At 50.2% G+C, this 12,112-nt stretch overlaps 1 protein-coding gene across 1 annotated transcript; it reads left to right on the top strand.

Moving 5' to 3' along the window:
- The first annotated feature begins 1,042 nt into the window (after positions 1-1,042).
- On the top strand, positions 1,043-11,848 carry LOC123346110 (zinc finger protein RFP-like). Its single transcript, XM_044983331.1, has 7 exons — positions 1,043-1,498; positions 5,468-5,563; positions 6,602-6,832; positions 7,146-7,168; positions 7,871-7,986; positions 10,016-10,075; positions 10,831-11,848. Exons 1-7 carry the CDS (start codon positions 1,082-1,084, stop codon positions 11,346-11,348), a joined length of 1,461 nt encoding a protein of 486 aa, XP_044839266.1. The 5' UTR covers positions 1,043-1,081; the 3' UTR covers positions 11,349-11,848.
- Positions 11,849-12,112: the final 264 nt, after the last annotated feature.

Below are 12,112 nucleotides of genomic sequence, written 5' to 3'. Positions count from 1 at the left end.
TAGAGTCCTGGCTGCAGTGCCCAGCCACAGGAAGCAGCAGCAGAACGAAGGCATGTGACTGATGGCTCCTGATCTCCAGCGATTCATTCTCGAGCAAAACAAGGAGCAGTGTCAGCCTTCCCCTGTAAGAAAATAATTTCAGCTCACAGCATCCAGCTGCAGGAATGTAGGAATTCCCAAGTGCACTGCATTAAAGAGTCTTCAAAATTGTATCCCACTGCATGACAGCCCTTGTAACCAGCCACATCCCTGGAAGCTCTCCCTTCTCACCACAGCTGGATTTCCATTTCTGCTCCCAGGTGGCTGCCACCCCAGACTCTCCCAGGCCCCCTCTGTCTGTCCCCAGATCCCCTCCTGCAGCCAGGCTGAACAAGTGGCCTGAGAGCCTTGGGGACAGGAGATCTCTGGTTAGCCCATCCCCTGTACAGCGCAGGAGCCCCAGCGCCAGCTCCCCTCACACCCGCTGCCATCTGCAGAGAGCCAGGAGTCCCCGAGAGCTGGGGAGACTGTGCAGGGAAACAGAAGCAGGAGCCGCCAGGCTAAGAACAGGGGTGATGGCTGCTCTCTTGGCCAGCGCACCCAGCACTGAACCAGGGACCCCTAGAGCTAAAAGCACAGGCTGCCCCAGTTTATGCTAAATATTCAACCCTTTGTAACTGTACCAGCTCCACACACACCCCAGTGGGTTACACAAGCACCAGAGAGAGATGGGTCCTAAGGAGGCTGAAGGCCAGGTAGGGAACAGGCAGTAGGAGTCGGCAGCTGGGATTCTCACCCTCCTTGCCAGGCTGCCCCATCAGATCCTCATGTCAGGCAGTGAAACCCCCAGTTGCTCATTACCCCTTTTTGAGCCAAGGGACTAGTCCAAAGTTTGGGGCCTGGCAGACATTTTGGAGGAGCTGGTGACAATTTAGACTCATCACACTTCATTCAAGGGCTCTTTACAGTCCACAAAAAAGAAATCACATGACACCACACCGAGAAAGGAAACGCCTAATGGTACAAAGTTCAATCAGTCCATTTCTGAGAAAAAGAAAGTGAAACTAAACTCCTCTCTTGTCGCTTTCCTGCACTAGAGGTCATGGCTGCTGCGAATCCAGCAAAAACGCTCCAGGATGAACTGACTTGTTCCATCTGTCTGGAGTATTTTAAAGATCCGGTGTCTCTAGATTGTGATCACAATTTCTGCAGAGCCTGCATCACCCCGTTCTGGGAGGGATTGGCTACCAACGTCTCCTGCCCTCAGTGCAGAGTGACTTTTCCCCAGAAGAACCTCAGGCTGAACAGGCAGCTCAGGAATGTTGTGGAAGCAGCCAGAGAACTCAGGTTGTCCTCAGGGAGGGAACCAGAAACAGAGGGACTGTGTGAGAAACACAAGGAGCCTCTAAAACTGTTCTGCAAAGAGGACGAAATCCCCATCTGCCTGGTGTGTGACAGATCCAAGGAGCACAGAGCTCACACCGTCATTCCTGCAGAGGAAGCTGCCGAAGAATTCAAGGTAGGAAAATAACCTATTGTTATTTTTATAACCAGAGCCTTGGGGAACTCACCTTCCCCCAGTATTAGAAGAAGTGAGGTTTTTACCCACAAAAGCTTATATGCCCAAATAAATCTGTTAGTCTTTAAGGTGCCACCAGACTCCTTGTTTTTGTAGATACAGACTAACACGGCTACCCCCGATACCCAGCATTAGAGTTTCCTTTAGCCTCAGACAGCCACTCAGTGAGCTCCATTGGAGAGGAACGAGGGGTTTCAGGCCTAGGGAGGTTTCCCAGCAACTGGGAATCCTCGCAAGGCTCATGCAGGTGGAGAAGTGTGGCTCTCCATAAACATCCTAAGGCTGACACGTTGGAGTGAAGGGGACTGATGAACCTGCATGCCACCCTCCTGCTCCCCATACACAAAGTCCTGAGCACTGAAGGACCCCACCCTTCTCTGTCTGCTCTTCCCCACTTCCACCACCTCCCAAAGCTATAAACACCATGTCCGTGCCCCCCCTCTTCTGGGGGCTGAGGGAGCAGTAGGATGTAGCTGGGGCTGTCCTGTTGGCACTCATCCTCTTCAACCTTTTCCTGCAGAGCTCCTCACACAGACAGGAAGGGAGTCCCACCCTCATGAAACTTTGGGGGGGCACAGGAATGGAGCCCCCATCCTGCAACCATAGGCGCCGACTCCGTGGGTGTTCCGGGACTACAGCACCCATGAGGAAAAATTGGTGAGTGCTCTGCACCCACCTCACCTCCACTCCGCCTCCACCTCCTCCCCCGAGCGTGTCGCGGCTCCACTTCCCTCCCCACCTTCCCAGTGCTTATTGCCATGAAACAGCTGATTCATGGTGGCAGGCACTGGGAGGGATGGGGGAGGAGGGGGAACACAACACATTCGGGGAAGAAAGAATCCACACAGGCTTTTCTGTGGCCAGTAACACCCCTGCTCTCCCAGCAGTGACTCCCAGGTCTTCTAATCTGGAGGTCGGCCTTATCACCCTGAAGAAAATCCAAGGCCTTGTCCCTATGGCCCTCCATAGGCCTCTGTTTTACCTATCTCAGGCCTGGTTGGATTACATGAAACCCCCCTTTCTCCCAATCATTGCTCCTCATTGTCCTCGCCTGGGGAGGAGAACTGGTTTATCACAGGTGGGGCTGAGACCCCTCTCTCTTTATAGGGCCAGACACCCTATGACCGGCATTGTTCCTCTTCGACGTCTCCTGAGGCCACAGGGAGAGAGTCCTAGGCCTGCAGATTTCAATTTGGAGATTTTGGCCATAGATTTCAGTGTGGAAACCATATGCCCATAAAGATTTCCATCTTGACATTAATAATGACAATAATAATTTGTAATCAATAGAATGTTCTGATTTCTATTGCAGTGGAATCTCTGGGCCCCAGTGAGAGATTAGGGCCCTGTGTTGTGCCAGGCACTGTACAGAGATAGAATCATAGAATGTCAGGGTTGGAAGGGACCTCAGGGGATCATCTAGTCCAACCCCCTGCTCAAAGCAGGACCTAATCCACTAGCCGTCCTGCTGTCTGCTCCGCTCTCCCGCGCCTCTCCGCTAGCCGTCCTGCTAGCCACTCACCAACTTGACTTCAGCTTCCCCAACTTAACACAGCTCTCAGTGATCTCAACTCTTAGTAACTTCAGTGCTCAGTGAGTTTAGCTGGTAGCAGGGGAGCCTCAGTGCTGGTGCACCACTAGCCCAAGGTAGGTCTAATGTTTAGATCCAGGTATCAGAGATTTCAGCTCTGCAGCCTGTAACAAGACTCCTAGTGGAGTCAAAGTTAGTTCTGTTATTGCACAGTGGAGAGAGGAGGGGTCAAAGTGGTGTTAAGTGCCCTCAGAAGGGGCCCACACTACCAGGTACACATATGTCCCCAGTTCCAAGTCAGGCAAAGAGCCCACAGTCACAGTCTAATGAAGACAACATTCAGCAGGTGGATAAAGAAAGAACCGGGGGTGGGAGTAGGGGACACATAAAGAGGGTGGTGTTTGTATACACTGGCAATCGCAATATGTCATCATGGGTGGTCACGATTCCATATTTCAAAGCTGTCCATTTTCCATGGTGCAGACATAGGTGCCTGTACTTTTCTATGGGGAATGTTTTAGGTGATGGAGTGGTAGCAGGCATGAGTGGGAGTCCACGGCCCAGTCTCCCTCCTGTGGGCTTTGGAAGAAACTTCAGAATCAGGGTTAGGGAGTTGAGACCCCCTTGGGTGCTATTTCCCAAATGGTGGCTTGTGACCCGCCAATAAGTTGTGGGAAGTTGTAGATGGGTTGTGGGCTTGGTGCGGAGGGGCAGCCATGTGGGGACAGGAGTGGTAGCTCCTGTCCCACAGGGCTGAGTCCAGCTCTCCACAGAGGGAGCCTGTGGAAAAATTCCAGCATGAACCTACTTGTCCTACCTGTCTGGAGTATTTCAGAGAACCTGTCACTCTGGAGAGTGGGAATGTTTTCTGCCAAACCTGCATCACCCAGAACTGGGAGTAATCAGCTATAGCCGTGTCCTGACTGAGCAATAATTAAGAAAGGCCATTAGGAGGGAAAGACGCCTTGATAAAGGTCCCAGGCCCTGCAGGACGATGACGTTTCCCACTGGGATTCTGAACTCCTGTGCTGCTCCACGAGGGGTTAAACTCAGATGCTGCCGGTCTGCACTAGAGGAGATCACTGGGCTAAACATAGTGTGGGACCCCGAACACCTTTAGTCCGCACACAAAAGGGCTCCAGACAGCGCAGGTCCATGCCAAATACCATGGGGATTAGACTGGGTTGCAGCAAAACTAAGAACCAGCCTAAGTGGTTCCACTAATCGTTACGCTGCTCTCCCACTGTGCGGCATTTTGAAATCTTTAGAACTCGCTGCTTCTGGGAGCTGAGCTGGGGAAGAGGCACCCAGGCAGCCCTGCCTCTGTAAGGGCCCAGGACAGAACTAGGGCAAACCCCGACTGTTCTTGACAACAATGAACACATCTAAAGTGGTTTGCCATAGTGCCCAGGCCAATTCTATCCACCCAGTCCAGTCCCCAGGGATTCAGGGCTGAAGTTCAGTGGAAATCAGGCTCCTTTGAGAATCCTGGGCCATATTTCAAGCCCTGGAGGTTTCTGGGATTTGTATCACTTTGTTTGTTTAGCCTCCTCAAAAACAGAATATTTCACACAGTGAAAGAAAAATCCAAGGATGTGACGCCAGTGTCATGTTGGCATAAATCAGTGGAGGGAAAAGGTCAAACACTCCCAGCATCCTGTGATACAGCATGGCCAGAGGGCAGCAGGAGAGGGTTAGAAGGGAGCCTTACTCCCTGTAAGGGGAAGAAAGTTTGCTATAGATTAACTAGAGCACCTGAAGCCAATTAGAGCACCTGCAGTCAGTCACATGATAAAAAAACCCCTGCTTCAATCAGACAGTGTGGGAGTTGGAGCAGAAAGGATTGGTGTTGGAATAGAGAACAGTTTGAAGGGAAGCAGAGGAAAGTTTGGAGGAGTGCTGTGGTGGGCTAAGAAGTCCACCTGGCTTGTGCAGAGGGAGGACAGGAAGCCCCCCCACAAGCTGAAAGGCAGGAGAGGGAAGTAGCCGAGAGGAAGGAACCACCAATTCAAGTGGTTCACCACTATCCTGAGGGCCCCTGGGTGGGGACCTGGAGTAGAGGGCAGGCCCAGGTCCCTCCCTCTCCACTCCCCTCCTCAAGGACACTAGTGGGGCAATTAATATTCCAATTCAGGGGCAAGAAATGGTGCCCTGAACACCCCCCCCAAAAGAGAAAGTGCGAGACCCATCATAATAGTGCCAGCAATTTGCCACAGTCCATTAATTTGATTTCAATTCCTTGGTATCGCTGATATCATAAAGCTACTGAGTTTTCCACTCATCAGTAGAGTGTTTGTTTGTGTTGGAAAAGCTCCCACCCACACTCTCACTCCTGACAATAACAATAACACCACTCAACTCAGTTTCTGTTTCTTCAGGAAAATATTCAGGCCCATTTGAAGACGCTGAGGGAAGAGAGAGAAAAGCTCCTGGGATTTAAAGTGAGTGGAGAGAAGAGAAGCCAGGAATATCTGGTAGGTGCCTGTTATTAACCTGCGTTTGTAATAAGCCGGATGGAGGGGCATTCTGAATCAGAGCAATAACGAGAGGCAGGGGCAATCTAGAGGCCCAATTATGTTTTATCTCAATCAGTTGGGGCTGGTAAAGCTGAAATCCATTAAGTGGGAAATAATCACAAGTAAATCAAAATTAAATGTTTTAGCAGGAATTAGCACTTAGGCCTACACTATAAACCAGTGGGTTTCAACCTTTTTGCATTTGATAATTTTGAACTAGGGGTGCAGAGACCACTTTGGAAATCTATTGTTTGTACAGACTACGGGTTGAAACCCACTGCCATAAACTACTGTAACTATTATTCTTATCTATTGTATATTAACTACTGTTAGCTTAAACTCTTCATAGGAAACAATTTACATTAATGAAATAACAGAATTTTGAATTAGAAAATCCAGTGCGCTAAAACAAATCCCCGCTGTTACACATTCACACCTCAGTTTCACAGTTTTCATTGTCTGTTAGCTCAGAGTTTGGGGGCTGTTCAGTTATATCTTGAGGAATCCTCTTTGTTTACTGTTTTAAGTTCCAGCTTAAATAGAGACATGTGTCCTTGGCTGTGAAGCCTTGATTTCATGACCAAACAATTATCCCTCTGCTCATTTCTGGCTTGCAGTCCCGTTGTGCTCTGACAATCTTTCCATTCCTGTCATTCACCTTTTATGCCTGAGGGTGTTGTCCAGATGTGTTGTTTTACAGTCCTTAGTATTTTCTTATTTTCACCACCCACTGCTTTGGATCTCCATCTCCAAGGCCATCGATAACGCACTATCCACACCATGTCAGACATGGGAACGTCTCGTTATGAGATTCTGGGGCCAAATGGACAGGTGTGAGATAATTCTCTCTCTAGTAATGACAGGATACTGTTCAGAGTCAGATGACTTAGAATTTGGAAAAAAAAAATTCTCCCTCCTACACACTCAGCGCTCTATGAAAGGACCCCAGGCTCCATCCATGTCCCTGACGAGGCCTTTCCCTATTTTCCTTCACAGAGAAATACACAAACCGAGAGGCAGAAGATTGTGTTAGAATTTCAGCAACTGCGGCAGTTCCTGGAGGAACAAGAGCAACTCCTGCTGGCTCAGCTGGAGAAGCTGGACAAGGAGATTGTGAAGATACAGAATGAAAATGTCAGTAAAGTATCTGAGGAAATTTTCCATCTCAGTAACCTGATCAGTGAGATGGAGGGGAAGTGTCAGAAGCCAGTGACTGAATTGTTACAGGTGAGACTGAGTTAGAAATACTCCAGACCCCAACATAGGGACAAGACTGCTCCTAAAACATGGGTATGGGAGTCCAGCAGTCAGAGATCACCGTGTAACTCACTGTGTATTGCAGCGATGTGAATGACTATTATTTTTTAAAAGGTACAGAAACTGTGATGTAAAAAGTGGAAAAGCCTCATTAGCTCTGCAAATGCATGGCCCTGGGGCCAGATCACAGCCTCTTTTCCCCATAGTTGCTAAATCCCTTCTTCTGGAATTCTGTGTGTGTCAGGTGGGACTGAAATTCCCTCTCTCTATTTATCTCCTCTAGGACATCAGAAGCTCCTTGAGCAGGTACGTGGCTCTCTCACTCCCCCTCACACTTCGCAATGCTGGGAAAGAGCTTGGTGGTGATGTTAGCACTGCCTCTCCCCAGGGCTCTACAGCCTGTGTGGGGAAGGTCACATTCTAGATACAAATCTCTCTGATCAACTTCATCCTGAGGTTCTCACCCTTGTATAGGAGACTCTGGAATTCTCCATTCAGTGACCTCAAGTATTTCCAAGAGATGTCATATCCCTCGGGGACGAGCTGCCTCAGGATTTTGGGGATGGAATATGGGCCTGTCACTGCTGGGGCACTGGTCACCATTCAGCCCAGGGCAGCAATGGTCAAGAGTCTTCCCCACCTGAAGGCTGTTTAGAGACTTGTGTGGAATGAGCTGGGAAGGGGGAGTTGGTGCCTCAGTCTAGTTCCTAGAGGACTGATTTTTACAGCACTTCACCTGGGACCTTCCTGACCCTCAGAGCATGGAGGCCAAGGAGTGAATTGGCCATAGAGATGCAATTCCCCTTTTGTCCCCGGAGCTAGACTCTCCAGGCCAGTGCTGAATAATAATAATGAGACTTTTTGGGAGGAAGGTTTCACTGCCACGGCCTTGCTCTGAGGCTGCGAGAAGTAGAGGAATTCCAGACCCATTAGAACAGTAATTATCTAGCAAGAATTTATAATGAGTCAATAAATGAAATATAACCATGCAGAATTATTTCTCTCTAGGTCTGTGAAGGGGAAGTTCCAGCAGCCAGAGGAGATTTCTCCTAAATTAGAATTAAGACTCAGTGATTTCTCCCAGAAAACTGTTGCTCTAATGGAGACTCTCAGGAAGTTCAAAGGTACTGAGAAGGGACCTAGGAGGGGAAATTGGGATGAGCTGCTGGGAATAGAATGGGTCTGGCCAACTGGTTGATAATTAGATGATGAATCTATTTAATTGTTGGGAGAGAGTGCCACGTACTTGGGGTCCAAGACACTCCAGTTGATTAATCTAAACCTTTATTTGTACCACAAGCATGCCTTGCCATTGCAATTACTATTAAAGTAAGAAATTACAGACATACTGAAAGAAGTAGTGGCCAGTTACCTTCTTCTGAGGCATAGGTGTATCACAGGGAATTTCCTGTGAAGTTCAGATTCCTCTTTATAGATCCAAATTATATATTTTAGTTATTTCAATAATCTTGGACTGTTACAAATATTAAGTATCTTGTATAACTCATACAATAAACATGCATGAACTTTTTAATAGGCAGGGCTTTTGCTATACAAGCATTTTCATGTTTTTGGTCTCTTCTGATTGGTTTATTGCCACGGATTATGTATAGGTCACTTTGACCCTGTTCTCTGCATAGGGATTTTGGACTTTGGTAACTGCTCCTGGGCAGCACATTGTCGGTATCTGTCTTTAAGCACATGCGTGGTCAAAACATCCCTTTGTCCCACAGGGGAACTTATGAACACATCATTTAATAACAAGGTCCTTAAGGGAAATGTTGCCTTAAGGACCTTGTTATGTCCAGGAAACTGCTCACCAGGCCAAAGCCAAGTCAGTCAGTGCAAACACACAATCTCCGTCTGTCCAAATTACTTCATATGAAATGACCATTGTACCAATTCTCAATACTTAACTTAATAACTAGTGGAAAGCAGATAAATGGAGCAGATGTAGCAGGGGCCCTGGCATCAGGACATCTCACCTGAATTCATGATTTACCAAAGGTCACAACATTCAGTCCCAAATTCCCCAAAATGGCCTAATTTGGGGCACCTGGGTTTCTCTCTCCCAGCTCGAGAACTGCAGGGCAGGTGCTCCAGAGCTGTGCAGCCTCCACAAGTGGAATAAGTGGGAGCTGCAGGTGCCCAACCCCTCCCAGAGGCCCCAGGTGCCAAAATCTAGACCCTAAATTAAAGGCCATTTATTAGAGCTGGACCCAGCCCATCACTGTGCTCTGGTCCTGTGTGGCAGCTAGTCTGGGCCAAATGGGCTGTGGGGAAGGAGAAAGCCCCTCCCCCATGGTGAGGGATCCCTCCAGCACAGGGGCCTCTTGCTTTTGTGCATCCTCCTCAGCAGCTGCAGGCACAAGGCGTGTTCCTGAGAGGGCTGGGAATGGGGTGGGTGGTGAGGGCGGGTGGAAGAGGGAGGGGGGTGGATGAGGGACAGAGGGACGTGAGCAGTGTAAAGCTGGTCCTCTGACACTGCACGCTGGGCAAGACCCATGGAGGCCATTGTCATAGGGATGTAGCTCTGGCTGGCTTCAGAACTTCCTCAGCCTGTGCCAAGGTCTGCACCGGCCCCTGCAGCCACTGAACAGCAGAGTCACCCCTCAATTTCCACATTTATAAAATGGTTTTACTATTATTTCTATTTCTGCCTATGGAGGACTTGGCCCCATTGTGCTGCTCTCTGTAGAGATGCTGAGTAACAGCCCCAACAGCTCACAATTAGAGCCAGAATTTCACAAACTCTGAACATCCCGTTAGTGTCAAAGGGACCAAAGTGGGTAAAGTTACTTTTATGCCAAAGTCTTTGCAGGCTCTGGGCCTAGGTTATGACAAAAGGCCGTAAGTGAATGAGACAAACCAACTGGGGTGTGAAGGATGGGAGGGGGTGAGGAGGGGAAAAGTAAATCTCACTGACAGATTGTCTGTCCTGGGATAGTTGTGAGGCTGCAAGGATGTTGGTCCCATTGCTGGAAGATGCCTGAATCTGAATGAGAGAGGAAAGAGACAGTTTCAGATCTTTTCATATTAAATTTCTTGGTGTGTTTCTCTGTCATAATTAAAAGACAGTTCTAGGAGTTGAGATTTCAGGCTTTCATAACAGCATCCCCACTCTCATCTCCTTTCTCTTCCCTCCCCGTCCAGACACTCTGCCATCTGCACTAGAGACAAAAAGAGGAGGATCCCTAGGAACATTCAGACAGGGTGAGATTGCAGCTGGAGAGTCTTTAAATTATCAGAAAATTCCTTTGAAAATGTCCTCATGAGATTGTAGCTAAAGTTGTCAGCCAAACCAACATCGACCATGACACACGGCCCTAAAAACAACACACTGAACCGTGAGGAGCTCCCATGCTGAAGTTACACAAACACTCCTGACACCAACCTTAGTGCTGAGTTTATGCCCAGGAACTGCAGTGACATCTCTGCTCAGTCTCAGGTGCCCAGGGCAGAGGCAGCTCCCTGGGATCCAGGCCTGTTGCAGACAGGACGGGGCTGCTGGGGAATGTGAGAAATGGTCCCAGCCTCCCCCAGGGCTGAGCTCCAGTAGCTTAGCTGGGGGGGGGGGTGCAGGGGAAGCAGCCACTTCCCCTCAGCACATTTCCAAAACCAGCACCTTAGTTAAGGGTTACCATGGCGCCAGCAGGGAGGCCCCATGCTGCGCTCTGAAGCTTGGCCTGTTGGGCCAGCGCTGGGCTCCTGCAGGCAAGGGGGGGGGGCAGCACAGCCAGAGGAGCCATGTAGGAGGGGCCGCGGGGGCACCACAGCACGGCCGGAGGAGCCATGGTGGGGGGGCACACGGCATGGCGCAGCCCAGCCTGCCAAAGGGGGGGTTGCGGAGTGGCCAGAGGAGGAGCCAAGGGGGGGGGCTCCTTTTTAATGTTTGCTCCCCCTGCTCTTAGAACCTGGCTACACCACTGCTGAGCTCTGCCCCTAACGCTCTGATTCTCTCTCTCCAGTGAATGTGACTCTGGATCCAGACACGGCTCATCCCGAACTCATCCTGTCTGAGGATTGGAAACGTGTGAGATGGGGAGACATGCAGCAGCGACTGCCCAACACCCCTGAGAGATTTGACACTGAGACCTGTGTGCTGGGCTGTGAGGGATTCACCTCGGGGAGACATTGCTGGGAGGTGGAGGTGGGAGCTGGGCTACTCTGGGCTGTGGGGGTGGCCAGAGAGTCTGTGGGGAGGAAGGGATGGATCAGCTTTAGCCCTGAGGGGGGGATCTGGGCTGTGCAGCGATGGGGGGGTCAGTTCCAGGCTCTCAGCTCCCCTGTGGCCCCCCTGCCCCTGAGCCGGGTCCCCAGCAGGATCCGGGTTTGTCTGGACTGTGACCGGGGGCAGGTGACATTTATCGATGCTGGTGACGAGGCCCCGATCTTCACTTTCCCGCCGGGCTCCGTCCCTGGGGGGAGAATCCGACCCTGGCTCTGGGTGTGGGACAGAGACACCCGGCTCCGACTGTGTCCCTGAGACACACAGCAGAGGGGGGAACTGGAAATCAGCCTCTCTAGCCTCATGAAGCCCAGTCTTTCTGACCGTGGAGGACTCCCATCTACCCAGCTCCTGGTGCCTCATCTCTATGGCTGCTGGAAGCTCCTCCCGCTCCCTCTCTGCAGCCCCAGGAATGGGAGGGTGAAGAATCTCTGGGGCTGCTGAAAGAGCAGAGAGGTCTTGACGGCTGATGTGGGCGGCTGGGCAGGGGGCTGAACTAACAGCCGGGCTGGGCACAGAGAGAGATGGGGGTGACAGGGATATAGAATGAATCAATCAGGATTTGGGGGTTGGGGAGAAGCAGCAGCAGGGAGCGGTTTGTACAGATCTGTGGGATTAGATCTCACTGGGGCCTCCCAGCCAGAGCTCCTGCTACGGGGGCCCAAGTCACCTTCCCCTATAGATGCAGGGTTGGCACCACTGTGTTTGTCACACCCATGGGGCATGGAGAGGGAGAGTTAAAAAAATCACAAGATAAACTAGGCTACATTATATAATTTTTTTTGTATATAAACCTCACGTTTTGGGGAGTCAATTTCAGTTCTGCACCATGACTTTTAGCTTCTGGGGTTAGCAACACTGTGAGAGGCGGGAGGGGGCCAGACTGGGCTGAGCCAGAAGGAACCGAGAAAACACAAGGAAAAGATAAAGTAAAACAAAATAAACAGAGCCCTGGAGAAAGGGTGAAAATTAAATATAAAATAAATGAAAGGAAAACACTTTGGAGAGGGGAAAGGACCAGA

This window comes from Mauremys mutica, chromosome 12, assembly GCF_020497125.1.
Source record: "Mauremys mutica isolate MM-2020 ecotype Southern chromosome 12, ASM2049712v1, whole genome shotgun sequence".
In the NCBI taxonomy this organism is placed as follows: domain Eukaryota; kingdom Metazoa; phylum Chordata; order Testudines; family Geoemydidae; genus Mauremys; species Mauremys mutica.
This window is presented reverse-complemented; position numbering and strand designations above follow the sequence as displayed.

What these genes read in the sequence shown, in the direction of transcription:
- LOC123346110 (XM_044983331.1), top strand. Translation starts at nt 1,082, where the DNA reads ATGGCTGCTGCGAATCCAGCAAAAACGCTCCAGGATGAACTGACTTGT. An exon ending in ATCAGAAGCTCCTTGAGCAG is followed by an intron (nt 7,169 to 7,870) that starts GTACGTGGCTCT and finishes ATTTCTCTCTAG; the next exon opens with GTCTGTGAAGGGGAAGTTCC. An exon ending in GACTCTCAGGAAGTTCAAAG is followed by an intron (nt 7,987 to 10,015) that starts GTACTGAGAAGG and finishes CTCCCCGTCCAG; the next exon opens with ACACTCTGCCATCTGCACTA.